General features: G+C 46.5%; 1 protein-coding gene across 2 annotated transcripts in view; it reads right to left on the reverse strand.

The window, feature by feature from the left end:
- Positions 1-240: 240 nt before the first annotated feature.
- LOC141108795 (semaphorin-3F-like) overlaps positions 241-26,938 on the reverse strand; it is a 49,440-nt gene continuing 22,742 nt past the window's right edge. Inside the window, exons 8-16 of one of the 2 annotated variants that reach the window (XM_073600731.1) lie at positions 19,027-19,096; positions 16,978-17,122; positions 12,892-13,114; positions 12,708-12,796; positions 11,485-11,526; positions 8,468-8,625; positions 6,950-7,017; positions 6,720-6,853; positions 241-1,674 (exon numbers count right to left, since the gene is read on the reverse strand). In XM_073600731.1, the coding sequence (XP_073456832.1) occupies positions 1,432-1,674; positions 6,720-6,853; positions 6,950-7,017; positions 8,468-8,625; positions 11,485-11,526; positions 12,708-12,796; positions 12,892-13,114; positions 16,978-17,122; positions 19,027-19,096 (1,172 nt within the window). In that variant the 3' untranslated portion in view covers positions 241-1,431. Of the gene's footprint in view, positions 1,675-6,710; positions 6,854-6,949; positions 7,018-8,467; positions 8,626-11,484; positions 11,527-12,707; positions 12,797-12,891; positions 13,115-16,977; positions 17,123-19,026; positions 19,097-26,938 lie in introns of both variants that reach the window. The other variant, XM_073600730.1, reaches the window with a different exon arrangement.

The raw sequence follows: 26,938 nt of genomic DNA on the forward strand, positions 1-26,938 counted from the left end.
CACAGCCTGCCTGTACCTCTGACAAAAGGCAGTAAGAATCAATGAACTAGGAGAGCGCTCGCTAGCGCCCTCGCGGTTTCATTGAGAACTACAAGCCGGTGGCGGATAGTAGTTGTAGTTCATTCATTTATTTACACAACTCTGTGAATGAATGATGTGGGCGGAGTTGGGGGAGGGGAGGAAAGATCATGCTGGACATCCCAGTCTTGTTTGTGAACCACGTCACTTTGTCAGCCTGAATAAAGTTCAATTTTAATTTGTTTAACAAAAAAAACTGTGCAGCATGAAGCAGAACTATCATACAATATATACATAAAATCATGACCTAAAACATGGAACAAATAGGAATTACATCAAGAAACACAAAAAAAAAAAAAAAAGAAATTGCAGATTTGACCTCCCTAGAAAAGGTAGGTGTGTGCCAGCGCCATCGATGAGTCTTAGTCCAGGTCGATGTGCTCTGTGCTGTGCAGTTCTGTTGTGGACGGGAAGCTACAATGTGCACAGAATGGAGACACGGAGCAATATATAGACTATACACAAAAGGCTTCTGCTCACAGGCTGCAACATAAAATCGGGCATCCAGTGTTTGTGATAAATAGAGAATTCACACAGCATCACTCTCGCTACATACACAGAGTTCTCTATACAATGGATCGTTCTGGAATGTCTTACTATTGCTAAACATCTTTTCACCTGCTACAACTCAACCATTTTTTTTCTTTTTTTTTTGGGTCAAGGTGTCGGATACTTGTGTAGGTTCCTCCTACAACCACTTTTGGGTCAGGTTGTCTAGTGGTTTTAGTTGTAGGTTCTTGGCACAACCACTTCTGGTTAAGGATGCCTGCTAACTGGTTTGGTAGGCTCTTCCCATGACTTATGTTTTGGGTGAGGATATCTGGTGGTGTTGTGAAGACCCCAACCTTGCCTGGGTCAGTTGTTGAAGCCCCTTTCCACAAACATTTGTGGGTCAGAGTGTTGGGTAGTGAGGCGTTCAGCTTCCTCGCACAATGGCTTCTGGGTCAGGATATTGGGTAGCGAGTTGTAAAGGCTCCTCCCATAATGGCCTCTGGATTAGGATATCTGGTGGTGTTTTGAAGGCCACTTCCACAACCTCAACTGGGTGAGGGTGTCTGGTAGTAAGTTGTTAAGTCCCCAAGCATTTGTGGGTAAGAATTTGGGGTAGTGTTAAGGCTCCTCCCTCAACGGCTTCTGGGTCAGGAGGTTGGGGAGGGAGTTATGCAGGCTCCTCCTTCAACAGCTTCTGGGTCAAGAGGTTGGGGAGGGCTTTTGCGTTTTGGAGGTCTGGTAGTGAGTTGTGTAGGATCCTCCCATACAGTCTCCCAGTACTTGGAGTCTCTTGTGTTGAAGTGGGTCTTGGAACTGTGGTTGGACAGACCCCTTTGCCACAAGGTCCATGTTATAACCGCCTCAGTTCCTGTCTGTTTGAGTTCGTGTCTTCTGCCGGCGGGCAGGCGGGCACTGAGCTTGTGGTGGGAGCAGGGTTGGGGAAGACGTCAGTTTTTCCAGCAGTTCGCGGGGTAAAACTGTTAATCTGATTTTCCCACGTGACCTTCGGAATCCATTTTCTGTCCCCAAGCAGGTGTACAAACCGGCATCATTTGTCTGGACCGAGCGGAGAATTGCCCCACCCTCCATGGCCTGGAGTCGTACCTATTAAGCAAACATATTAAATTAACGAATAGCTGTGAATTACACTTTACAGTTCTATCTAATATAGCCCCTGGTGGGAAGCATGATTGTGAAATTCTAAATCCCATAATGCACTTTTCTGGACCCCCTTGTGTGCTTCTTGCATCATTGTTCCAGGGGAAGGCTGTCTCAGCTGAACAGATCAATTAGTCTTTATAACTTTTCAGAGATTGTCCTACTAGACATGGTGGTAATGGTAGTGGGGTGTGGTGATATGATGGTGTTAATAGGGTGTAGTGGTAGAAATCTAGGTATGGTGGTACTGGCATGTCAGTGGTGGAAGGTGTGGTGGTAGGAATGCGTATGATGGTACTGGTAAGCCAGTTGTGGTGGGATGTGTTGGTAGTAGTGGGTATAGTGCTACTGGTAGGGTGTGGTGGTGGTGGTGGTGGTGGTACTGGTAAGCCAATAAATAAAATGAATCACTGCGCTAATGTCTATTCAGCAGCTAGAATAAAATATAGGTAACAATATTTCAAAAATGTATAAAGATATGCAGCGCTAGAAATACAAGCATGAACTATGTAAATAAAAAGCCACTGTCATTGAGCGTAAAGAGTCCATGTTCCAAGAAATGGCATCGCCCACAGTCTAAATATGACAAGCTGAGGTGAACTATGAGATCCTCCACTGCACACCATCACACCGGGCCTCTTACCACAGAAAATGACCTAGTGGTCCATTTTCCTACGGTAAGAGGCCCGGTGTGTTCATGCTTGTATTTCTAGCGCTGCATATCTTTATACACTGGTAACCCAATGGTGGTAGGAGGGGGTAAGGTGGTACTGGTAAGCCAGTGGTGGGAGGTGTTGGTAGGAGTAGGTATAGTGGTACTGGTATGGTGGTAGGAGTAGCTGTGGTACTGATCAGCCAATGGTGGTAGGAGTGGGTATGGTGGTACTGGTAAGCCAGTGGCGGTGGAATGTGTTTGTAGGCATGGTGGTACTGGTGAGCCAATGGTGGTGGGATGTGTTGGTAGGGGTAGGTATGGTGGTCTTAGTAGGCCAATGGTGGTACTGGTAGGGTGTGGTAGTAAAAGTGGGCATGGTGGTACTGGTATGCCAATGGTGGTAATGGTAGGGTGTGGTAGTTGTGGTACTGATCAGCCAATGGTGGTAGGAGTGGGTATGGTGGTACTGGTAAGCCAGTGGCGGTGGAATGTGTTTGTAGGCATGGTGGTACTGGTGAGCCAATGGTGGTGGGATGTGTTGGTAGGGGTAGGTATGGTGGTCTTAGTAGGCCAATGGTGGTACTGGTAGGGTGTGGTAGTAAAAGTGGGCATGGTGGTACTGGTATGCCAATGGTGGTAATGGTAGGGTGTGGTAGTAGAAGTGGGCATAGTGGTACTGGTATGCCAATGGTTGTAGGTGTGGTACTGGTAAACTAGTGGAAATGTGTTGGTAGTGGTAGGTATGGTGGTCTTGGTAGGGGGGTGGGTATGTGTTACTGGTAAGTGAATGGTTGTAGGAGTAGGTATGATGGTCTAAGTAGGCCTATGGTGGTACCTGGTAAGCCAGTGGTGGTGGAATGTGTTGGTAGGAGTGGGAATGGTGGTCTTGGTAGGAGTAGGTATGGTGGTCTTGGTTGGGAAATGATGGTAGTGGGGTATGGTGGTACTGGTAAGGTGGTGGAATGTGTTTGTAGGAGTAGGTGTGGTGCTCCAGGTAGGCGTGGGTATGGTGGTACTGGTAAGCCAATGGTGGTAGGAGTCGGTATGGTATGTGCAGAGCACATACCTCCCTGGTCACCTCAGCATAGAGCGTATACCTCCCTGCCCAATGTATCCCCTCTCAGTCACCTTCCCAATCAATGCACATCCCTCCTTGGTCACCTCAGCCCCAGCTTAGAGAGTATACCCTTCTGCCCAATGTATCCCTCCTCAGCCATACTAAAACCGCCCTTCCACCCACTGTTTACAGTGCATACCTCCCTGGCCCTCTTCCCTCACCACTGCAGTGTGCAGCCTTCACCTAGTCCAGTCACACATGTTGATACCTCACTTCCCACTCCCCCTGCATTCTCTCTCGACCACCTCATACATCTGTTCAGGGCACTTACCTCTCAGGCCACTATGCATGGCTCCTACCCATCCCCTGGTTATGGTTACCCTACCACAGTTCCTACCACCACTGGTAATAGGACCTCCCACACTTTTGCTAGTTCTTTTAAATCCTTTTAGCCGTCTATATCCATGGAGGTGGGCTTTATGCTGTGTTGCCATATCTATGCATGAGCGTAACACTGCTGTTTTATGCTCAATTGCACCCCCCTAGCACTCTAACCGCACTGTCACTGACTGCTCCTGGCCACTGCTGGTGATCAGGAGTCAGTAGGACAAGCACTTGAGTATGTGATAGCCAATCACATGATTGGTAATCCCATGTAGCCTCTCCTCTGCCACTACAAAGCCTTAAAGTGCATATAGGGGTTTAAAAAGAACAGTTTTTGTTTTAGCAATACAGCTCATCAAAGTCACTATGGATGTGAAAGTCTGTGTTGGATTGGCATCTCTGGGTAACGTACTTTCTTAAGGATATTTTAATAAATCAAGTTGAGATGTGTCATCTCCATATCCTGTGGTGACAAGAAAATTCCCACATCACACCTAATTCTACTTTGTCAATCTGAAATGTGCCAGGAATACAATGTACGGGAGGAAAAACCGTGACGTCAGAGCTCAGCTGGTGGTCTGTGATTTCCTCCATACTGAACATCCCATGGAACAGACATGACAGCTGCTGGCTCTGGGACAAAAGATAGGAAATAAGAAATAGTCATATTATCATTTCCTATCCGCAATGTCATTTCCAGCAAATCCATGGAATATCAACTCCCATTTATAGCTGGGAGGATGTTATGCCTGAAGGGTCAGCGCCATTCACCAGCAAGACTGTTCTCTTATCACTACAAAGGGCCCAGCTACAGTGTAGCAGCCCGAATACCGAGACAGAGTGTCAGTAGGAGGCGGCAGAGATGGATTGTTATAGCCAATACTTCCCTGGCACTGCATTACCTGCCCCCTCACCCCGCCCCACTTCCAACATATCCCCCTCCCCCCCGCTCGCATCCCTTTCTCGCAGTGCGTCCCTTCCTCCTTCCTCGCCCCCTCCGTTTGCAGCACATCCCTTTCCTGCTTTCTCGCCCCCTCTGCTCGCTGCGCATCCCTTTCCTGCTTCCTCACTCTCAGCGCATCCCTTTCCTGCTTCCTCTCCCCCTCTGCTAGCAGTGCGTCCTTTTCCTGCTTTCTCGCCCCCTCTGCTCGCTGCGCATCCCTTTCCTGCTTCCTCACTCGCAGCGCATTCCTTTCCTGCTTCCTCTCCCCCTCCGCTTGCCGTGCATCCTTTTCCTGCTTCCTCGCCCCCTCCGCTTGCAGCGCATCCCTTTCTCGCCCCCTTTCGCTCGCAGCGCATCCCTTTCTCGCCCCCTACGCTCGCAGCGCATCCCTTTCTCGCCCCCTCCACATCCCTTTCTCCCCCCCTCTGCTCGCAGCGCATCCCTTTCCTGCTTCCTCGCCCCCTTCCGCTCGCAGAACATCCCTTTCCTGCTTCCTCGCCCCCTTTCTCGCAGTGCATCCCTTCCCTGCTTCCTCGCCCCCTCCGCTCGCAGCACATCCCTTTCCTGCTTCCTCGCCCCCTCCGCTCGCAGTGCATCCCTTTCCTGCTTCCTCGCCCCCTCCGCTTGCAGAGCATCCCTTTCTCGCCCCCTCTGCTCGCAGCGCATCCCTTCCTTGCCCCCTCCACATCCCTTTCTCACCCCCTCTGCTCGCAGCGCATCCCTTTCCTGCTTCCTCGCCCCCTCCGCTTGCAGCACATCCCTTTTCCTGCTTCCTTGCCCCCTTTTTCGCAGTGCATCCTTTCCCTGCTTCCTCGCCCCCTCCGCTCGCAGCACATCCCTTTCCTGCTTCCTCGCCCCCTCCGCTCACAGTGCATCCCTTTCCTGCTTCCTCGCCCCCTCCGCTCACAGTGCATCCCTTTCCTGCTTCCTCGCCCCCTCCGCTCACAGTGCATCCCTTTCCTGCTTCCTCGCCCCCTCCGCTTGCAGAGCATCCCTTTCTCGCCCCCTCCGCTCCCAGCGCATCCCTTTCTCGCCCCCTCCGCTCGCAGGGCATCCCTTTCTCGCCCCCTCCGCTTGCAGCGCATCCCTTTCTCGCCCCCTCCGTTCGCAGCGCATCCCTTTCCTGCTTCCTCGCCACCTCCACTCGCAGCGCATCCCTTTCCTGCTTCCTCACTCGCAGCGCATCCCTTTCCTGCTTCCTCACCCCCTCCGCTCGCAGCGCATCCCTTTCCTGCCTCCTCAACCTCCTTCTGCTCACAGCACCCCCCCCCCCCCCCCCCCAACTCATAGCACCTCCCTTGCCTGCTTGCTCACAGCACATCCCTTCTCTGCCTCCTCCTCTCCTTCTTACCCCCTGCTGTTTTTTTTAAGCATATCCTACCCCCCCCCCCACTCCCCAGCGTGCACCCCTCCCCGGCTACCTTATGCTCTAATTTACAGTACATTCTTCCCTGCCTCCCCCCCCAGCACATCATGGTGCTGCCAAAACCATGTATCATATAAGGAACAAAGACAAAGCTGCATTTGTTTTTTTTAAATCTTTCTAAATATGCCTGGAGTATCACTTTTAGGACCAACCATCCTAGAGTTGGACAAAACTTAACTTTTAAGAGGGGGAGAGAGGGAGTGGGAGGGGGGAGAGAGGGAGGAGGGGAGAGAGATAGAGGGGGGAGGGGAGAGAGATAGAGGGGGGAGGGGAGAGAGATAGAGGGGGGAAGGGTGAGGGGGGGGAGAGAAAGAGGGAGGGGGGAGAGAGGGGGGGAGAGGGAGGGGGGAGAGAGGAGGGACAGGGGGGGAGAGAGGGGGGACAGGGGGGGAGAGAGGGGGGAGAGGGGGGAGAGGGGGAGGAGGGAGAGGGAGGGGAGGGGAGGGGGTGTTAGAACCTCTGTTGGATTTCTATTGCTGATTCCCCCTCACTTCCCATCTCAGAGTTCATCCATTACCAGTCTGACCTCCTTCCGATGCTGGGAGCCCTCTCTCTGCAGTAACCAAGTGACGCTCTCAAGCGGAGAATGGGTATCGCACTGAAGAAAGACGCTTCCACCTTCCACTCCTATCTGTAGGCGCTCAGAGACCCCTCTGTCCACTGCAAAGGAAGAACAGTCTGAAATGTAGCAGATGTCGGGGAAATATAGTGACAATTCTGAGAAAAGATAACCTGCGTATGCAGCACTGCCCTCACCTTGCATGTTGTACCCTCTGCACTGCCTCATTGGATCCCCGTGTCTCACATCCTGACGCCGACTCCTCCTAATAAACAAGAACCAATGGAGAAAGGTAAATACAGGGAGAGATGGAAATAAGGGAGATGTACATTGTGAATAATCACTTTAAATGACAACTGTAAATAGTGGTCTAATTTATTACAGGTATTTATATAGTGCTGAACATTTTCCACAGTCCTTTCACGTCAGTCCCTGCACTCAAGGGGTTTAAAATCTAAGGTCCCTATCTCGTATGCATACAAACACATGGAGGGAAGGTAGGAGACACAGGGGTATAATACCTCTTCTATAACAGGGAACGGAGGGGAGGTAGGAGACACAGGAGTATAATACATCTTCTATTACAGGGAATGGAGGGGAGGTAGGAGACACAGGGGTATAATACCTCTTCTATAACAGGGAACGGAGGGGAGGTAGGAGACACAGGAGTATAATACATCTTCTATTACAGGGAATGGAGGGGAGGTAGGAGACGCAGGGGTATAATACCTCTTCTATAACAGGGAACGGAGGGGAGGTAGGAGACACAGGAGTATAATACATCTTCTATTACAGGGAATGGAGGGGAAGGTAGGAGACACAGAAGTATAATATATCTTCTATTACAGGTAATGGAGGGGAGGTAGGAGACACAGGGGTATAATACCTCTTCTATTACAGGGAATGGAGGGGAGGTAGGAGACGCAGGGGTATAATACCTCTTCTATTACAGGGAATGGAGGGGAGGTAGGAGACACAGGGGTATAATACCTCTTCTATTACAGGGAACGGAGGGGAGGTAGGAGACACAGAAGTATAATATATCTTCTATTACAGGTAATGGAGGGGAGGTAGGAGACACAGGGGTTATAATACCTCTTCTATTACAGGGAATGGAGGGGAGGTAGGAGACGCAGGGTATAATACCTCTTCTATTACAGGGAATGGAGGGAAGGTAGGAGACACAGAAGTATAATATATCTTCTATTACAGGTAATGGAGGGGAGGTAGGAGACACAGGGGTATAATACCTCTTCTATTACAGGGAATGGAGGGGAGGTAGGAGACACAGGGGTATAATACCTCTTCTATTACAGGGAATGGAGGGGGAGGTAGGAGACACAGGGGTATAATACCTCTTCTATTACAGGGAACGGAGGGGAGGTAGGAGACACAGGAGTATAATACCTCTTCTATTACAGGGACATGGAGGGGAGGTAGGAGACACAGGGGTATAATATACCTCTTCTATTACAGGGAATGGAGGGGAGGTAGGAGACACAGGAGTATAATATCTCTTCTATTACAGGAATGGAGGGGAGGTAGGAGACATGGGTTCCGGTGAGGGGAGTGTACTGCTTTTTGCTAACAAAATAAAAAGCAAACCAACTAAGGGAACTGGCAGGTTGTTCTTTGATGAATTGGATTTCAGTAATTTTTTGCCACCAAGGTAACTCTGTAGGCCAAGATGTCCCCCACTTCCATCTCACACCTACCTCATGGGTGACGGAGTGTAGCGGGCACAGGCCTTTCCATCCCATGCACAATACGGATCTCTGGAGAGACAGCAGTCCGCACAGGAGTCTCCATAGACTGGGCAGCGGTGGAGGGAAATCTGGGTCACTCCGGCATCTGAAGACACGTATAGCTGGTGCTGCAATTTATATGTATGACAGATAAGGACAAACTCTGCAATAAGGGCTTATAGTCATTCTATAATCATTTCATCAGGTCCCGTACCCTTCATCTACACTCTACCCCGACAATGGCTTTATATTATGTATGGTTTCTTCTTAGTTCAGAACAGTTAACATGACAGCAGCTGGTGTTTTGGAGGGACCTTTTGTGTCAACAGCAATCCTCTAAGAGTAAATGTGCATTTAATATGTATTACTTTACATCCAAAATCCCTGAGACTGTTGCTAGGTGCCGCCATCTTGGATTTGATGTCAGAGCTATTGCTCCAGTGACACTCTACAGCCCTCTTTCTCAACCAGGGGTCTGTGGAATGAATGTAAGGGGTCACTTCTCCAATGATCAGCAATGTAGGGGATCATTTCTCCACTGACCACCAACGTAAGGGGTCACTTCTCCAATGGCCACCAATGTAAGGGGTCACCTCCCCAATGGCCACCAGTGTAGGAAGTCACTTCTCCATTGGCCACCAATGTAGGGGGTCACTTCTCCAATGACCACTAACATAAGGGGTCACTTCTCCAATGGCCACCAATATAAGGCGGTCACTTCTCCACTGATTACCAACGTAATGGGGTCACTTCCCTAATGGCCACCAGTGTAGAAAGTCACTTCTCCATTGGCCGCCAACGTAAGGGGTCACTTCTCCAATGACCAACAATGTAGAGGGTCACTTCTCCAATGACCATTAACATAAGGGGTCACTTCTCCATTGGCCACCAACGTAAGGGGTCACTTCTCCAACGACCAGCAATGTAGGAGATCATTTCTTCACTGACCACCAACATAAGGGGGTCACTTTTCCAATGGCCACCAACGTAAGGGGTCACCTCCACAATGGCCACCAGTGTAGGAAGTCACTTCTCCATTGGCCACCAATGTAGGGGGTCACTTCTCCAATGACCACTAACATAAGTGGTCACTTCTCCAATAACCACCAATATAAGGAGGGTCACTTCTCCGCTGATCACCAACGTAAGGGGTCACCTCCCCAATTGCCACCAACGTAAGGGGTCACCTCTCCAATGGCCACCAGTGTAGAAAGTCACTTCTCCATTGGCCACCAATGTAAAGAACCACTACAATTTCTTTCCTGGCAATATTATTGTTAATTTAATTTGATGATTACTGAAAATATTTTTTTCTTAATTTAGGGGCTAAAAAAAAATTATCTCATCTACCACGAGCTGTAGATATAATCATTATTAGCAGGGGATCCCTGGGGCCTAAAAATGACCTCAAGGTTACTTCCGATCTAAAAAGGAAAGTCTGCTCTATGGTGTTACCCTTTACTCCTCCCCTGGCAGCTACATAAAAAGTTAGGGAGGGGAAGGAAGAGCTGGGCCAGCTCAGACAATAATTCAACACTCCCAGCGCTGAACAGGGCAAGGAGGAAGCTCATTACCAAGACAGGCTCTACTTCCTGCTTTGCAGTGCTACACAATGGTTGTGCTTTACTGCCCCTTCTCACAATGTAGGTCTATGAGTCGCCTCTTAAATAAATTATAGAAATCGCTCCATTGACAACAAAGAAAACACACTCTACCGCAAAATTACCTGGAAGATTGGGAACTGGTGCTCTGGCTCAAATGCCGTGGAATGTAGCACTGATTATCTAATGCAGGGGTCTCCAAACTTTCTAAACCAAGGGCCAGTTTACCGTCCTTCAGACTTTAAGGGGCCGGACTGTGGCCGTTAGGAGTACAAAATGTCCCAGCGTCAGTAGGAGTCAACAATCCCCCATCATTGGTGTCAGTGGGAGGAAATGTGCCCCACTGTTGGGAAATGTGCACCCTTTGTTGGCATCAGTGAGAGGAAATCTGCCCCAACATTGATGTCAGTGGGAGGAAGTTGCTGTGAGTGGGAGGGAATGTACCCCATCTTGGTAAATGTGCTCCACCATTGCTGTTAGTGGGAGGGAATGTGCCCCACTGTTGCTAAATGTGCACCCTTCGTTGGTGCCAGTGGGAGGAAATGTGCTCCATCATTGGTGTGAGTGGGAGGAAATGTGCCCCATCATTGGTATCAGTGGGAGGAACAGTGCCCCATCATTGGTGTCAGTGGGAGGAACAGTGCCCCATCATTGGTGTCAGTGGGAGAAAATGTGCTCCATCATTGGCGTCAGTGGGAGGAATAGTGCTACATCATTGGTATCAGTGGGAGGAATAGTGCCCCATCATTGGTGTCAGTGGGAGGAATAGTGCCCCATCATTGGTGTCAGTGGGAGGAATAGTGCTCCATCATTGGTATCAGTGGGAGGAATAGTGCCCCATCATTGGTGTCAGTGGGAGGAATAGTGCTCCATCATTGGTATCAGTGGGAGGAATAGTGCCCCATCATTGGTATCAGTGGGAGGAATAGTGCCCCATCATTGGTGTTAGTGGGAGGAATAGTGCCCCATCATTGGCATCAGTGGGAGGAAATGTGCTCCATCATTGGCGTCAGTGGGAGGAAATGTGCTCCATCATTGGCGTCAGTGGGAGGAATAGTGTCCCATCATTGGAGTCAGTGGGAAGAATAGTGCCCCATCGTTGGTGTCATTGGGCTCCATTGTTGGGGTCATTGGGTCCTATTGTTGGGCGTTATTGGGAGGAACTGTGCCCCATCACTGGTGTCAGAGAATAAAATAGCACCCCAAGGGCCCGATAAAAGCAAGCAAAGGGTAACCCCCCCCCCGACCGCAGTTTGGAGACCACTGCCCTAATATAATGAACACGCAAACGCGTTTCGGTCAAAACCTTACTTATGCTATCGTTCTATTGACATGCCCAACTCCCAGTCAATGCACCAATCACTACAGTAACAGTGCAGCACTTACCCTCTTAGACGATATCCTGATATTTTTAACAGGAGACGGAACCTGTGTGAGAAACGATGAAATATAATAAACATACACTGCAAATGATGTGTAATCAGAAGAGGTCTACAGCTGAGATCTATAACCCAAAGTGGAAGGGCCTTATACGAAAATGTCCACCAAGCTCCCTCTATAGACAATCCTATTACAAGGTCCTGAGCCATTCTTCAATAATGAACTTGCATGGAGTACCTCAAACTTCCAGCCCGCAAGCGTTGTGATGAACATTCATAGGCACCTGGACCTCCCAGGGTTTAAGTCCAGACACTGGGGCTGCCATCAGGGCAGTAAAGTCTTAAATCCCGCAGGGATCATGGTCATAAATCTGTCATGATGGGGCCCACACTTCCAGAGATGACATTGTCCTCAAACAGGGCATGAGCCACTAACAAAAAGGGACCTTTTAAGACACCATTTAAAATGAATGGCAGGTCCCAAGGCTGCCAGTTAATGAAATAATCTGACCTTTGGGTCAACAGAAAAACCTTTTTGTGTTACTTTGAGTATTTAACATGTTGTTGTTGGGAAACCAGTCTCCAAAGTAGAGTTGGAAGCTTGGAGTTAAATTCCAGCCTTGCCTTCAGACTTCGTTGTAAAGGTTCCTCCAAGGTCCCCCCCCCCCCCCCATTAGCTACTATTTTAGCAGGTTAGGTTGCAGGTCCTGCCCTTTCTGCACCCTCATGCCCAAGGCGGCCAGCTCTTTTGCCAACTCCTGGGCCTGGCTCTGGCCTGAAGTATGAGGTTCTGTAAATTAAAATAGTACCTCTACTTAATTATAGGCTTGTTCCCTCAGATCCTGTAAAATCAGCCAGGGTTCCTTCAGAGGTTGCTAGCGGTTCCTTGAGCAATGTCTGCCTTTCAGTTACGTAATCACTGACAACAATGATCTTTTTGTCTATCTGTGAGGTGGAACCTTGACCACCATGTAAAGGAGCATTCTTTCCAGTGACCCTACTGTACCATGAGCTGTAGATACAGTAATTATTAGCAGGGGTTCCCTGAGACCAGAAAGTTATTTCAAGGGTTCCTCAATGTAAATAGGTTGAGAGGACCTCTACCTCTACCAAACGTTGAGAGGACCTCTACCCAACGTGTTTTGTGGAATTAAATCTGCTTCTTCAGAAGTGTCAATGAGTGAAATAAAGTTATACATACAAGAGATTAAAAAAAAAAAGGAACTTTACCCGGAACACTTCGACCTCCTCCAGAGTGACACCTTCCGTCTCCTCGGGACCTTTGGGTAGGATCATCACCTTCTGGACCGTACCACGATCTGATAACAGGAGGAGACGAGGTGTCAGCCCTATAACACCGGTGACCCCATTTGTAGAGGTAGAAGTCTAATGACCATGAGCTGCTCTCTCTCACCTGTACCCAGAAAGAGGACGGTGTACTCCCCGTCGGAGGCCGGCACAATGTCCACAGCGATGCTGGTGAAGGTGTAGGCCACGTCTGAAAGGAGGAGGAGGGGTTTGCGGTTCACGGGGTACACCGAAGTGTACATGAGCGGATGTGTCCGCACAAACCTCAGCACATCCTCACCGAAATGCCGACTGGAGCGAATGTTGGCCACCGAGAAGCCACCCGCGCACTGGAAGACACGTGACAAGTCCAATGAGGAAGGATACAGTGCTCACCGATGCAAGACACTCCTAACGTTATAAAGTCCTAGGAACCTTCGTTTGCATTACAGAGCCGCTTTTCACTTCATACAAGTCCATAGGAATACCAAAAGCAGCGTGAAGCATGCAGCAAGTAAAGTCTTAGGTCCGATTCCCACCTATGCAGGTTGCAGTTTGGATATTGCAGGTGCATTTTGCGTTTTTCAATACACGATTTTGATCCATTGAAATCAACGGAACCAAAAACTAGAAAAAAAAAGTCCATAAAATGCACAGATGTGATCTACATCCGCAGGAAACCAGGTTAAACGGACTGTAGCGTGTTTCTGCAAAACTGAAAACGCACTTAAAAAAATGCATAGGTGTGAACCAGGCCTTAAACCCCCCCCCCCCTAACAAACTGATAAACCAGGAAGACATTTTCATTTGGGCGTCTAAGGCTTTCTATGGCAGACCGTAGAGTGCTTTTATAAAAAATGTTGTATAGCAGTTCATCCGTCAAAACTGCATGATAAATTGTTTTGTGTAAAAAGGGGGAAAAATCGAATGCTCTGAAGATCGAATGTTATTCATCGAAAAAAAAATTGAATGGGGAAAGTACCAGAAAATGGCCACTAGATGGAGCTATCATTATAAAAAAAAAAAAAAAAAAAACATGCTCCTCAGCGCCATCTGGTGACCATAATGCAGTATTTTTCACTGTTTTGTTTTGCAAAGAATAAAGCCTGAGAACATTCGATTTTGCTCCATTAGCACAGAATGATTTTACATGTAGTTTTAATGGACAAGCAGAATCAAGCATAAACAAAGAATAAATTCTTCGTATCTGATGCTTTTCAATATACATGTTCTCAGATCTTCCCAGTGTATGTCTCAGAGGAAGGCAGTTCAGTCCTTGAAATTATATTAAAGAATTACATGAATGGAGTCCTTGTATCAAAACCCTGGAGGACTCCGTTCATGAAATTCTTCGATATAGTTTTCAAGGACTAAAAGACTTTCCTCCCAGACATTTCCCGGGAGGATCTGAAAATGTGTTTATTCAATAAATTGTATTTATTCAAAGGTTTCCTTTTGTCTCAGATACAGACTATAACATAATATATATTAATATAATAAAATAATAGAATATAATATACAATATATCATATATAATATAATAATAATATAATATAATATATTACTGTATATACTCGAGTATAAGCCGACCCGAATATAAGCCGAGGCACCTAATTTTACCACAAAAAACTGGGAAAACTTATTGCCTCCAATATAAGCCTAGGGTGAGAAATGAGCAGCTACTGTAAGTGGAAAAGAGGGTCAGCAATGCCCATTTGCAGCCTCACTGTGCCCATTTGCAGCCATAGGTCCCCCGAACTTCAAACTCGGTAGTTAAGGGTTCCTAGATGCCCCCCTAGCTGCAGCCAAAATTTGGGGTCTCTGGACCCAAAGGGTCCCGAAATGACATTGCTGCAGATGGACACAGTTGACCGAAATTGGGGCCCCGTATCTCGGGGGCCATTTGGTGCTAGGAACCCCAAATTTGGCATGCAAACCCAGTGGAATTAGCACTACAACATATCCAAAGCTGGGGTTCCTAGCACCAAGTGGCCCCGAGATACGGGGCCCCAAAGTCGGTTCAGAAAATGTCAAGCACTTTTCTGCAGCAGAGAATGACATTTTCCTAACCGACTTTGGGGCCCCGTATCTCGGGGCCACTTGGTGCTAGAAACTCCATCTTTGGAAATGTTGTAGTGCTAGTTCCACTGGGTTTGCACACCAAATTTGGGGTTCTTAGAACCAAGTGGCACCGAGATACAGGGCCCCAAATTCGGTTCGGAAAATGTCAAGCACTTTTCTGCAGCAGAGAATGACATTTTCCGAACCAAATTTGGGGCCCTGTATCTCAGGGCCACTTGGTGCTAGCTACCCCAAATTTAGGGTGCTAACCCAGATGAACCAACACTACAACATATCCAAAGCTGGGGTTCCTAGCACAAAGTGGCCTCAAGATACGGGGCCCCAAAGTCGGTTCGGAAAATGTTAAGCACTTTTCTGCAGCAGAGAATGACATTTTCCGAACCGAAACTTGGGGCCCCGTATCTCAGGGCCACTTGGTGCTAGGAACCCCAGCTTTGGATATGTTGTAGTGCTAGTTCCACTGGGTTTGCAGTTCTTAGAGGGGGGTTCTTAGAACTAAGTGGCAGCAAGATACGGGGCCCCAAACGCGGTTCGGAAAATGTCATTCTCTGCTGCAGAAAAGTGCTTGACTCGAGTATAAGCCGAGGGGGGCATTTTCAGCACAAAAAATGGGCTGAAAAACTCAGCTTATACTCCAGTATATACGGTACATATTATAATATAACATTATATTAATAATAATATAGTAAAAAAAAAAAAAAATCACAATCGGGGTTTTCTGAAAATTCAACAGTATACTTTTAAATGAACGTGGTCTTTTAGTTATAAACATAATATTTAGGCTTTCAAAATGAAACATCCAAACAGCATCACAGTTGTCAATGTACTATATTTATTTATATATACGCTCACTTTATTGCTAAAATTCTCCGAAATTTAAGACGTAGCTGGGTGTAGTAAGATGTCCGCTGCTGCCTTCTCACTGCAGGCGTTCTGTATATTTGATTTTTTTTTTTTTTTTTTTTAGATACCCTAAGCTACTTTTAAACTATTCCAGACAAATTTTTTTTTTTTTCCATATATATTTACTTGTAGAATTAAATTTACTACACCATTCAGTTCTTTTTGATTTTTGGTTCTATAGGAGGCATTTTCAAGGGTAAAGAATCTGCGCCTCCCTTTTTTCTGTTGCTGGGTAGATTCCTCCTCTCTATTTCTCCCAACCACCAATCATCACCAAGAAAGTGAAATCCAACATTTTACAGATGTTCTTTTCTTTTTATGAACGTTCTTTCAATTTTTTTAATCATTTGTGGGGTCAAATTTACATTCGTTTTTTTTTTTTTTTGACTGCAGTGGCAAGAAATTTTCGAAGGAGCGGGATGGAAAGTTTTCCCTCAAACACATTTCTAGCAGTGAATGTGGTTTTCATTTGGTAGAGTCCATTCGTCACCAAAATCGAATGCGAAGGGCAAACAAAAACTTGAGGTACTTTCGAACAACATTCATTAAGATGTCGAACGTACTGAGAATCTTTGTACGAACATTTGTTCAAAAAAAATTTACTAGTGTATGGCCAGCGTTAGATGGTCGTCAAGATTTTCCTTTCACTTCCTGTTGCATCTTTAGGACAGGAAGTGAAGGAAAATCTCCCCTTTTGAGAGTCTAAACCCTTATCTGCTCCATCGAACGTACTGAGAATTTTCATATGAATGTTCATTCAAAAGTTTACTAGTATGCGAACAGCTTTAAATAGTTGTCAAGATTTCCTTCACTTCCTGTCCTAGAAATGCAACAAAAAGTGAAGGAAAATCTCCCCTAAAGGGGAGACTCAACCCTTATCTGTTCCATCGAATGTACTGAGGATTTTCATACAAATGTTTGCTTAAAAGTTGACTGTTGTGCAGCCAGCTACAGTTGTTAAGATTTCCTTTCACTTCCTGTTGCATCTCTAGGACAGGAAGTGAAGGAAAATCTCCCCTGTTGGGAGTTTTAACTCTTATCCGTTTCTACTCAAGACTATAAAAAAATAAAGTTTGAATGAAATGGTGCTTTGAATTCTGACTGGCCCCGCCCCCCCAAAATAAAAACTCCTCCCTATTAAATCTAAATTTTCAACACCAAAACAACTGAATTGTGACCACTGAATCACTCTGACACTCAGGCTGCCAGCAGGTGGCGTGTGTCTCACCGCTCCAGGCCGGGGGTAAGGCGTTTTCCCTGTATAGGCCGTCATCTGGAACCCATGTCCCTCCTTGTGTGCGAATGGCCCATTAAACACAGCACGGACGTCAGCAAGAGAGTACACACAGACGGCAGAGCCCCGGAACACGGAACTAAGAGACACACACAGAGACAGCTACATTAGGGACAACCGGCCAACGCAACATCAAAAAAACACAAAAAAAACAGTGACACACTGAGGGGGTACAGACATACAGACAGCCATATGCAGGGCCAATCAGAGGAATGTCAACCACCAGGCAGATCAGGAGGACATTGATTGGAATAAAGCTGTGGTGGTTACTTCTCATGATATGGGGGGGGGGGTCTCAAGCGTGGCTTCTGATATCACCAAAAGGGTGCACAAAATACTGGCTGAATTTACAATGTAATACTAGAGAGAAAAAAATGGCAGAGGCAAAGCTGATGCCGTGTCTCACTGTTCCAAGCCAGGAGCACTGCAGGAGAAGGCCAGAGACTCCAGTAATGCTACAGGAAATGGTCAGAGACTGGGGATGTTTTACAGGAGATGGTCAAAGTGTGGGGACGTTCTACAGGAGGTGGTCAGAGACTGGGAATGTTCTACAGGAGGTGGTCAGAGACTGGGAATGTTCTACAGGAGGTGGTCAGAGACGGGATGTTCTACAGAAGATGGTCAGAGACTGGGGATGTTCTACAGAAAATGGTCAGAGACTGGGGATGTTCTACAGAAAATGGTCAGAGACTGGGGATGTTCTACAGAAAATGGTCAGAGACTGGGGATGTTGTACAGGAAATGGTCAGATACTGGGGATGTTCTACAGGAGATGGTCAGAAAATGGGGATGTTCTACAGGAGATGGTCAGAGATGGGATGTTTTATAGAAGATGGTCAGAGACTGGGGATGTTGTACAGGAAATGGTCAGATACTGGGGATGTTCTACAGGAGATGGTCAAAGTATGGGGATGTTCTACCAGAGATGATCAGAGTTGGAGGATGTTCTACAGGAGAAGGTCTGAGACTAGAGATGTGGTTTAGGAGATGGTCAGAGACTGGGGATGTTCTACAGGAGATGGTCAGAGACTGGGGATGTTCTACAGGAGACGGTCAAAGACTGGGGATGTTCTACAGGAAATGGTCAGAGACTGGGGATGTTCTTTAGGAGGTGGTTAGAGGTTGGGGATGTTCCACAGGAGATGGTCAGAAAATGGGGATGTTCTACAGGAGGCGGTCAGAGACAGGATGTTCTATGGAAGATGATCAGAGACTGGGGATGTTTTATAGGAGACGGTCAGAGACTAGGGATGTTCTACAGGAGATGGTCAGAGTATGGGCATGTTCTACAGGAGACGGTCAGAAACTAGGGATGTTCTACAAGAGATGGTCAGAGACTGGGGATGTTCTACAGGAGACGGTCAAAGACTAGGGATGTTCTACAGGAGATGGTCAGAGTATGGGGATGTTCTACCAGAGATGATCAGAGTCGGAGGATGTTCTACAAGAGAAGGTCAGAGACTAGAGATGTGGTTTAGGAGATGGTCAGAGACTGGGGATATGAAACAGGAGATGGTCAGAGCCTGGGTATATGGAACAGGAGATGGTCAGAGACTGCAAACGTGCAATAAGTGTTGTTGGAAACTGGGTACGTTTCAAAAGACAATCATTGACTGCAAACACATTCTGTGAGACTTCTAGAGATTAACTTTATTACAGGCCCTTTAGAAATCAATGCTTCCACATTTGTGCTCCTTACTGCCCCCCTGTGTCACAGCAAGATCCATTATAAAATATAAAAGGAAATAAAAACATAAAAAAGGAATGGGATGGACAGCACAGAAAATAGTAAGATCATATGAACGCCCTAGCAAGCACACATGCTTCTTTTTGCAGGGGACCTAAGGTATGTTAAAGTGCCAAAGAGCCACAGGTTGGGCACCAGGGGGACAGTATAGAATAGGACAATTATGTAAGAAGGACATCCACATAAGGAACTGAGAGGAAGACAACAAAGAAAGGTACATGGAGATGTCATCTCACCCCAGCGTAGTGAATACTCCATAGATGAGAGGGTTCTGCTTGTCCTGAGTCTGCTGGATAAAAATGTCACCTGTACAAAAGAGGGAATATTTATTAGCATGCTGGAGATCATATTGTCATTGTCAGAAGACATTTGGTGGAACAGGCCACAAGTATATCTCATACAGCTGCAATGCTCGAACAGTTTGTGGGATTCCCCACCCTGCAGCTTCACGTACACAAAGGGGCGGGGATGACATCATTGACCTAATATTTTCACGTGGTCCACTGGCCACCAATGTAAGGGGTCACTTCTCCAATGGCCCACCAACGTAGGGGGTCACTTCTCCACTGACTGCCACTGTAATAGGTAACTACTCTACTGACCACCAATGTAAGGTGTCACGTTTCCAATGGTTACCAATTTAGAGGGTCACTTCTCCATTGACCACTAACGTAAAGGGTTACTTCTCCAACGTCCAACAGTGTAAGGTGTCACTTCTTTAATGACCATCAATGTAAAGTGTCACTTCTACACTGACCACCAAAGTAAGAATTTGCTTCTCCACTAACCACCAATATAAGGGGTCACTTCTACCCTGACTATCATTGTAAAGGGCCACAATTATCTAAAGGTTGATTTTAAATGATGATCTGCCCTGGATGTCACATTCAATAAATACTCATCATTTTTCATATTCATAAAACAATAAAGAACTAAATCTACGGCCTGAGATACTTTAGGGTGATCAATACTTTGTAGATATATTAATAAATTATATCTACAACTACCTGATCACCCTAAAGTATCATGAGCCATAGATATTATTTTTAACGTGGTTCCATGAAACATGAAAGTTATTTCAAGTGTTTCTCTTGGGGGGGAAAGATCGAGAAAGGCTGCTTTAGACAATTGTATTGGTTAATTTTAAATGTCCCGTGGAGTTTAAATGATCATCTTGATGATTCTCATGCTTTAATTTGTCATGGTTTGTACCATCAGGTGTTGGAGGCAAGGGGTGTATCCTATGCTTAAATATTCTGTGGTTGAGAGGTATGGTCTATGGCAGCCATTCTCCACCAGGGTTCTATAGAACCCTATGGATCCTCCAGAGGTTCCTTGAGCTGTGGTTGATTGACCTCCCCTTTGAGGATTCCTGCATAGTCCCAGGGTCAACGCCACTTGCCCCAGTCAAAGGCATGACACCAATAATCTTTAGTGGTGGAATTCTGACCACCAATGTAAGGGGGCATTTTTCCCACAAATGACTTTTTAGCAGGGGTTTCCCGAAACCTAAAAATGGGGGGGCAGACTTTGCTCAGTGGAAGTAGAAAATGTCCTGTATTAGTGGATGCGACCAATGCCCCATCATTAGTATCAGTGGAAGGAATAGTGCCCCATCAGTGGGATGAATAGTGCCCCATCATTGGTATCAGTGGTAGGAATAGTGTCCCATCATTGGTGTCAGTGGGAGGAATAGTGCCCCATCATTGGTATCAGTGGGAGGAATAGTGCCCCATCATTGATATCAGTGGGAGGAATAGTGCCCCATCATTGGTATCAGTTAGAAGAAATGGTGAACCATCATTGATGTCAGTGGGAGGAATGGTGCCCCATCGTTCCTATCAGTGGGAGGAATTGTGCCCCATCATTGGTGTCAGTGGGAGGAGTAGTGCCCCATCATTGGTGTCAGTGGAAGGAATAGTGCCTCAATATGGAGGTCAGTGGAAGGAATAGTGCCTCAATATGGAGGTCAGTGGAAGGAATAGTGCCCCATCATTGGTATCAGTTAGAAGAAAAAGTGACCCATCATTGATGTCAGTGGGTGGAATGGTGCCCGATCATTCCTATCAGTGGGAGGAATAGTGCCCCAATATTGGTACCAGTGGAAGGAATAGTGCCCCATCATTGGTATCAGTAGGAGGAATAGTGCCCCATCATTGGTATTAGTGGGAGGAATACTGCCCCATCATTGGCATCAGTGGGAAGAATAGTGCCCCATCATTGGCATCAGTGGGAAGAATAGTGCCCCATCATTGGTATCAGTGGGAGGAATAGTGCTCCATCATTGGTATCAGTGGGAGTAATAGTGTCCCATCATTGGTATCAGTGGGAGTAATAGTGTCCCATCATTGGTATCAGTGGGAGGAATAGTGCCCCATCATTGGTATTAGGGGGAGGGATTGTGCACCATCATTGGTATCAGTGGGAGGAATAGTGCCCCATCATTGGTGTCAGTGGGAGGAATAGTGCCCCATCATTGGTATTAGGGGGAGGGATTGTGCACCATCATTGGTATCAGTGGGAGGAATAGTGCCCCATCATTGGTGTCAGTGGGAGGAATAGTGTCCCATCATTGGTGTCAGTGGGAGGAATAGTGCCCCATCATTGGTATCAGTGGGAGGAATAGTGTCCCATCATTGGTGTCAGTGGGAGGAATGGTGCCCCATCATTGGTATCAGTGGGAGGAATAGTGCCCCATCATTGGTATCAGTGGGAGGAATAGTGCCCCATCACTGTTGTTAGTGGGAGGAATAGTGACTCATATCAGTAGAAGGAATAATGCCCCAAGGGCCAGATAAAGGCGACGGGGCACATCTGGCCCTTGGGCCACCGTTTGGATACCACTGCTCTAGGGGTTAAAAGGGGGGAAAAGCTTTTCTATGACAAGCTCTCCAGCAACTTCTGCTTTAAAATTCAAGTTATTTAGCGCGTTACGTCTGGCAGGCCGACATCCGAGCACCATTGCGATCGCAGGGAAAAGCAATTCAATTTATTTCACTTTGAACGAGTCCCTCTCGGCGGTAAGAAGCACGCATCGCTATGAACTAATAATGAACTTTTCTCTCTAACTTGCCGGAACAGTAAATGAACAAAGCCGCACGAGGGCTCAGAAAATGAGCCAAGGCATGCGGCGACTCAAGTGGTGCCGGCGGGGGGGCCGGTGCTTTTTTTTTTTTTTTTTTAATTGAGAAACATTTGTAAAGCATGAAATAAGCTTCCCTTCTCCCCACCCCTCCTGATCTCTCTATACCACCAAGCGTCCAAGGACTACACCAAGAGAAAAGACGAGGAGGGAGCTCAATGGCGTCCTCTCACTCTCTCTAAGCCCTCAATATGGTCCTAATAAACAGCTACAAAGAGCATATCTGGACCGGCGGGGTAAAGTGGGTAATGATATCATTTGAAGTGGATGAGTCACCCGCTAATCAAAGAGGAAGCTATTTAGCCGGTTAAGCCAGCGGGCTCATTGTATTAAAACTAGAGGAAAGGGAGATTAAGTTGTTGCCCAGATTTTTCTCCAACAGAAAATCAGCGGAAGACCATGCCGCCAGGCCGTTCACTTCAACAACAATCTTCCTGTATAAATATGTGTGGATTTAACATATTTTATGAATGGAACATGAAGGAACCCGTGAAACAACATTCAGGTCTCAGTGAACATCTGATAAAAATGAATAAAGCTCATGTTACATTAATCACACCCTATTGGTGGTCAATGAGAAGTGGACTTCCTTGTACTGGTGGTCAGTGGAAAGAGTGAGTGGTGTTGGTCCCAACATCTGAAAAAAACCCCAGCAAACTCTGGAGAAACCCCTAAGAAATTGTGGAGAAACCCCTAGCAAACTCTGAAGGAACCCCTAAGAAACTGTGGAGGAATCCCTAAGAAACTGTGGCGGAACCCCTAGTAAACTCTGGAGGAACCCCTAGCTAACTGCAGGAGCCCCTAGCTACTTCTGCAGGTACACCTAGCAAACTCCAAAGGAACCCCTAGTAAACTCTGGAGAAACCCCTAGCTAACTCTGCAGGAACACCTAGCAAACTCCGAAGGAACCCCTAGTAAACTCTGGAGGAACCCCTAGCTAACTCTGCAGGAACCCCTAGCTAACTCTGCAGGAACCCCTAGCAAACTTTTGGAGGAACCCCTAGCTAACCACGAAGGAACCCCTAGAAAACTTTTGGAGGAACCCCTAACGAATTCAGGAGGAACCCCTAGCAAAGAACCCCTAGCAAACTCAGGAGGAACCCCAAGCAAACTCAGGAAGAACCCCAAACAAACTCTGGAGGAACCCCAAGCAAACGCTGGAGGAACCCCAAGCAAACGCTGGAGGAACCCCAAGCAAACGCTGGAGGAACCCCAAGCAAACTCTGGTGGAACCCCAAGCAAACTCTGGAGGAACCCCAAGCAAACTCTGGAGGAACCCCAAGCAAAGTCTGGAGGAACCCCAAGCAAAGTCTGGAGGAACCCCAAGCAAAGTCTGCAGGAACCCCAAGCAAAGTCTGGAGGAACCCCAAGCAAAGTCTGGAGGAACCTCAAGCAAACTCTGGAGGAACCCCAAGCAAAGTCTGAAGGAACCCCAAGCAAACTCTGGAGGAAACCCAAGCAAACTCTGGAGGAACCCCAAGCAAACTCTGGAGGAACCCCAAGCAAACTCTGGAGGAACCCCAAGCAAACTCTGGAGGAACCCTAGGATTCCACAGAACCCTGGCTGAGAATGGCTGCTTTATACCATTTTAAGCCCCACTAAAACAGGTCTCCTGGAAAACTGCTATAATTCCTTTGTAAGAAGCTCACATTGTGCATTGAAATGGGAGGAAGGAAATTCAGTAGAAGAGAGGAGCCAGTACAGCTAAGTGGAGTCTGGAGGTCAGATTTTAAATAGTCCTAGAGCTCTTGCTAGAGACATCCCAGGAATCTACCTACACTACCAAAATCATCTTGTGGTAGCTTGCAAATCCAGAGGTTATAACAAAGACCGATGTTGGCAGTAAAATCAATATAGGTGAAAGCGTTTTGCAGGATTTTTTTTCTCCCTCCCTTTCCCCTGGCAAACAGGTTATAATACAATTAGCAAATTATGTTATTGTGTATTGGTTTATTGTGATTCATGTGTACATTTTTGTGTAAATTTAATTGTATATGTGAACACTCAAGCTCGAAGGTCCTGGGGAAGAGGGCGATTCCCCCGAAAACGCATTGATCTATGAATATTGGTTTTACTGCCAACCTCCCAGAACACTTAACTGAGTTGGTCGTGGTTATGACCTCCGGATTTGCAAGCTACCACAAGATATTTTTTTAATTGGTTTACTTTAAATTGTTTGTGCAATCAATTTGTTGTAATAAAAATCTTTTTACACCATATAATACTGTTGTTGACCACTTGAGGCGTACTTAAATTCCCAGTTTTGGTATGGATAGTTTAGGTATATTTATGGTGTGTAGGTGTATTTTAAATGATAGAGACAGACTATCAACCAAAAATCCAGAAAACACACATGATACAAATGTTATAAATGGAGTTGCAGTTCAGTGAGTAAAATAAGCATTTGATCCCAAAGCAAAACATGACTTGGTGGCAAGCACAGAGGTCAGACGTTTATTGTAGTTGGTGACCAGGTTTGCACACATCTCAGGAGGGATTTTTGGTCTACTCTTCTTTACAGATCTTCTCTAAATCCTTAAGGTTGCTTGGCAAGTCAAAGTTTCAGCTCCCTCTATAAAGTTTCTATAGGATTAAGGTCTGGAGACTGGCTAGGCCACTCCATGACCTTAATGTGCTTCTTCTTGAGACACTCCTTTGTTGCCTTGGCGGTATGTTTTGGGTCATTGTCATGCTGGGAGACCCATCCACGACCCATCATCAGTGTTCTGGCTGAGGGAAATTTTACAATACATGGGCCCATCCATTGGCCCCTAAATGCGGCAAAGTCGGCCTGTACCTTTAGCAGAGAAACAGCCCCAAAAAATTGTTTCCACGTCCGTGCTTGACTGTAGGGATGGTGTTCTTAGGGTCATAGTCAGCATTTTTCTTCCTCCAAATACGACGAGTTGAGTTAATGCCAAAGAGCTTAATTTTGGTCTTATCTGACCACAGCACCTTCTCCCAATCCTTCTCTGAATCATTCATTGGCAAACTTCGGATGGGCCTGTACATGTGTCTTCTTGAGGAGGGGGACCTTGTGGGCGCTGTAGGATTTCAATCCATGGAGACGTAATTTGTTACCAATGGTTTGTTTGGTGACTGTGGTCCCAACTGCCTTGAGATCATTCACAAGCTCCTCCGGTGAAGTTCTGGGCTGATCCCTCACTTTTCTCATGATCATCCTCACCCCATGAGGAGAAATCTTGCATGGAGCTCCAGACCGAAGACGATTGATGGTTATTTTTTATTTTTTCCATTGGCGAATAATTGCTCCAACAGTTGTCTCCTTCTCACCAAGCTTCTTGCTGATGGTCTTGTAGCCCATTCCAGCCTTGTGCAGGTCTACAATCTTGTCCTTGACTTCCTTTGACAGCTTTTTGGTCTTGCCCATGATGGTGAGGTTTGAATGGAAGAGATTCTGTGGACAGGTGTCTTTTATACACATAATGAGTGTATGCAGGGGATTAAATAATTTTCGCCACTGTGTATCCCAGGAATCTGTACACATAATAATTCCCCAGCCAATTGAATGTAGATTGGCCGCTGGCCGTCTTTGTAATGAAGGATCCGTGTTTCTATTCTGCTTCTTCTTCAGGCATTAACAGGAGATGTCATATGTATTATTCTTACACTGTTTATTAAGTATCTTTGTCACTCATTTGTGTTCAGCTTGCCCCCCCCCCCCCCCGGCATGTTTAACGCCGGCATCTCTCCATGGCTGTGCAGCCAATTAAAGAGCAGAAGTGACGGCGCGGGCAGAACGCTCGAAGCCTTCTCACACAAGTTCATGCCGATCCATTTCGCCTCGTCGGCGGCTTCTGCTGCTTAACTGGCTGCTGTCATGGCACAACACATTGTACAAATTGTGTTAATTATTTCTTGAACTGCAACAACAGCGGCTGTGACCTCAGAGCAATGTCACCTCTACAGAAGGCAGTCACAGATGCTGCACCGGGGGAAGAGATCCTGTTGTTGGCACTACCAGGTTACAAGTACATTAACTCCATCATAACCAGGGATTGCCGAGCTGTAAGCTCTGCCATCTCCGCGCTGTCTATAAAAGGTCTGCATTGAAGAAGTGGTCACATCCATACTGGTCCATACTAGTCCACCTTCACACAGCTTGCTACGGGTGAGCAGATACTGGACCTCCTGATGGGAATGCAGCATCACCGGCATCATTATTCCTCTGACAGTTCCCATATGACGGGCCTTTCTCAACTGTTTTAACATGGAGGAACCCTTCAAATAATGTTCAGGTCTCAGAGAACCTCTGCCAACAATAACTGTATCCATAGCTCATAGTACATTAACACAGTGGTCAGTGGGAAGAATGTTCCATATAATGGTGATCAGTGGGAAGAATGTTCCTTACATTGGTGATCAGTGAGAAGAATGTTCCTTACATTGATGATCAGTGAGAAGAATGTTCCTTACATTGGTGATCTGTGAGAAGAATATTCCTTACATTGGTGATCAGTGAGAAGAATGTTCCTTACATTGGTGATCAGTGAGAAGAATGTTCCTTACATTGGTGATCAGTGAGAAGAATGTTCCTTACATTGGTGATCAGTGAGAAGAATGTTCCTTACATTGGTGATCAGTGAGAAGAATGTCCCTTACATTGGTGATCAGTGGGAAGAATGTTCCTTACATTGGTGATCAGTGAGAAGAATGTTCCTTACATTGGTGATCAGTGGGAAGAATGTTCCTTACATTGGTGATCAGTGAGAAGAATGTTCCTTACATTGGTGATCTGTGAGAAGAATATTCCTTACATTGGGGATCAGTGAGAAGAATGTTCCTTACATTGGTGATCAGTGAGAAGAATGTTCCTTACATTGGTGATCAGTGAGAAGAATGTTCCTTACATTGGTGATCAGTGAGAAGAATGTTCCTTACATTGGTGATCAGTGAGAAGAATGTTCCTTACATTGGTGATCAGTGAGAAGAATGTCCCTTACATTGGTGATCAGTGGGAAGAATGTTCCTTACATTGGTGATC

This window comes from Aquarana catesbeiana, linkage group LG09, assembly GCF_042186555.1.
Source record: "Aquarana catesbeiana isolate 2022-GZ linkage group LG09, ASM4218655v1, whole genome shotgun sequence".
Classification (NCBI taxonomy): Eukaryota; Metazoa; Chordata; class Amphibia; order Anura; family Ranidae; genus Aquarana; species Aquarana catesbeiana.